Raw genomic sequence first — 1,694 nt, 5'->3', positions numbered from 1 at the left:
CCCCGGGGGCAACACCTGGGCGCCCGACTGCGAGACGCGGGGCCCCTCGCCAGCGCCCCCCGCTCCTCCCCCATCTCCAGCTTCCCTGCGCGGAGAGAGAGCAACTTTCCAATTGGAAAAACAACAGTACATGCCGACCGTCCGCCCGCCCCCCACCCAGCGTTCGAATCAGGCCGCGGAGTCAGCAGTAATTCGAGCCCTTGCCACCCCCGTACCCACCCCCGCACCCCATCCCGAACGCGAAACAAAGGGGAGAGCCCGGCGCGTACCACCCAGGGGGTTTCACGGGGGGAGCGGGTCCCAGGCGGGACCACCCTTCGGGTCACCGGAGAAACCCCCGAGGGGGTGGGAGCCGGGGGGACAAAGGACACCGAGCCCGGGGGAGGGGCCGGCGGGGGCGGGGCCGTGGAAAGCTCTGGAAAAAGGGCGGGGGGGCTCACCATGGGAGGGGCCGAGCGAGCCCGGATCCGTGGCGGCTGCGGTCCCCGAGGGCTGGCCGGCCAGGAGCGCGAGCGGGCGGCGCGCGCCGTGAAGGGCCGCAGGGGGCGGCCTCGACCCCCGAGGGGGCCCCCAGCGCCGGAGCGGTGCGGGGCGCGGCGCGGACGGACCATGGCGGGCGCGGGCCGAGCGGGCTGGGGGGCTGCCACGGGCCGCACGGGGGGCTGCGGGCTGCGCCGACTGAGGGGCGCGGGCGCGCGGCTCCGGGGGAGACGGGCCGGGCTGTACCAAGCGCAGGGGACGCGCCTCCGGAGAGGGGTCGCCGCGGCCGAACCACTGCGGCGAGCAGGGGAGCGCGGCGCGTACCAACCGCGTCCGCGAGGGGGCGTGGCCGGGGCGTACCAAACGGGGCGGAGGGGGGGGTGCCAGGGAAAGGGTGTGTGGGGCGGGGAACTCGGCAATTGGACGGGGCCGTGGGCCGCACGCGCACGAAATGGAGGGGCTGAGAGGACGTGAAAGAAACCACCTCAGGGGGCGGGACTGGGAGGCCACACCGAAGGGAGACGGGGCGGGAGGCGGGGAATGAACGTAGAGGGTGATACTAAGCGGGCTCCAGGCCTGGGGGGGCATGCCGGGCGGCGGAACCGGGAGACTACGTCGGGACGCGTCAGAAACAGAGGGAGGAAGGAATAATAGGCCCGGAGGCAAGGGAACCGACCTAGAGGTTCGGAAATACGGATCGTTCCAGAAACTCAGGAGAGGACTTAGGGTTTCAAGGCAGTGACGTGGCCAGGCGGACGAGGGACCACAACTCCCAGCGGCCTCCGCGCGGCTTGGGCGGAGCCGGCGGTCCCATAGCTGCGTGCCCATTGGCTCCCGCGACCTAGGCTCCGCCCGCCTCCCTCTTCTCCTTGCCACTCGGCACTCAGGGCCATTCATTGATTCGCTCATTCACTGAGATTAAAGGACTGCGTATTCACATGCTGCTGCTGCTGCTGCTGCTGCTGCTGCTGCTAAGTCGCTTCAGTCATGTCTGACTCTGTGCGACCCCAGAGACGGCAGCCCACCAGGCTCCCCCGTCCCTGGGATTCTCCAGGCAACAACACTGGAGTGGGTTGCTATTTCCTTCTCCAGTGCATGAAAGTGAAAAGTGAAAGTGAAGTCGCTCAGTCGTGTCCGACTCTTCGCGACCCCATGGACTGCAGCCTACCAGGCTCCTCCGTCCTTGGGATTTTCCAAGCAGGAGTACTGGAGTG

General features: G+C 69.2%; 1 protein-coding gene across 1 annotated transcript in view; it reads right to left on the bottom strand.

Moving 5' to 3' along the window:
* The window catches only part of PTOV1 (prostate tumor overexpressed 1), an 8,914-nt gene extending 8,079 nt beyond the window's left edge, over positions 1–835 (bottom strand). The window contains exon 1 of the mRNA XM_010849633.1: positions 441–835. Within this exon, the coding sequence (XP_010847935.1) occupies positions 441–611 (171 nt within the window). The 5' untranslated portion in view covers positions 612–835. The remainder of the gene's footprint in view (positions 1–440) is intronic.
* Positions 836–1,694: the final 859 nt, after the last annotated feature.

The sequence above is a fragment of the Bison bison genome, unplaced genomic scaffold (genome assembly GCF_000754665.1).
Source record: "Bison bison bison isolate TAMUID 2011002044 unplaced genomic scaffold, Bison_UMD1.0 scf7180017864285, whole genome shotgun sequence".
NCBI classification, from domain to species: Eukaryota; Metazoa; Chordata; class Mammalia; order Artiodactyla; family Bovidae; genus Bison; species Bison bison.
The sequence above is the reverse complement of the archived record's forward strand: the minus strand, read 5'-3'. Positions and strand labels throughout refer to the sequence as shown.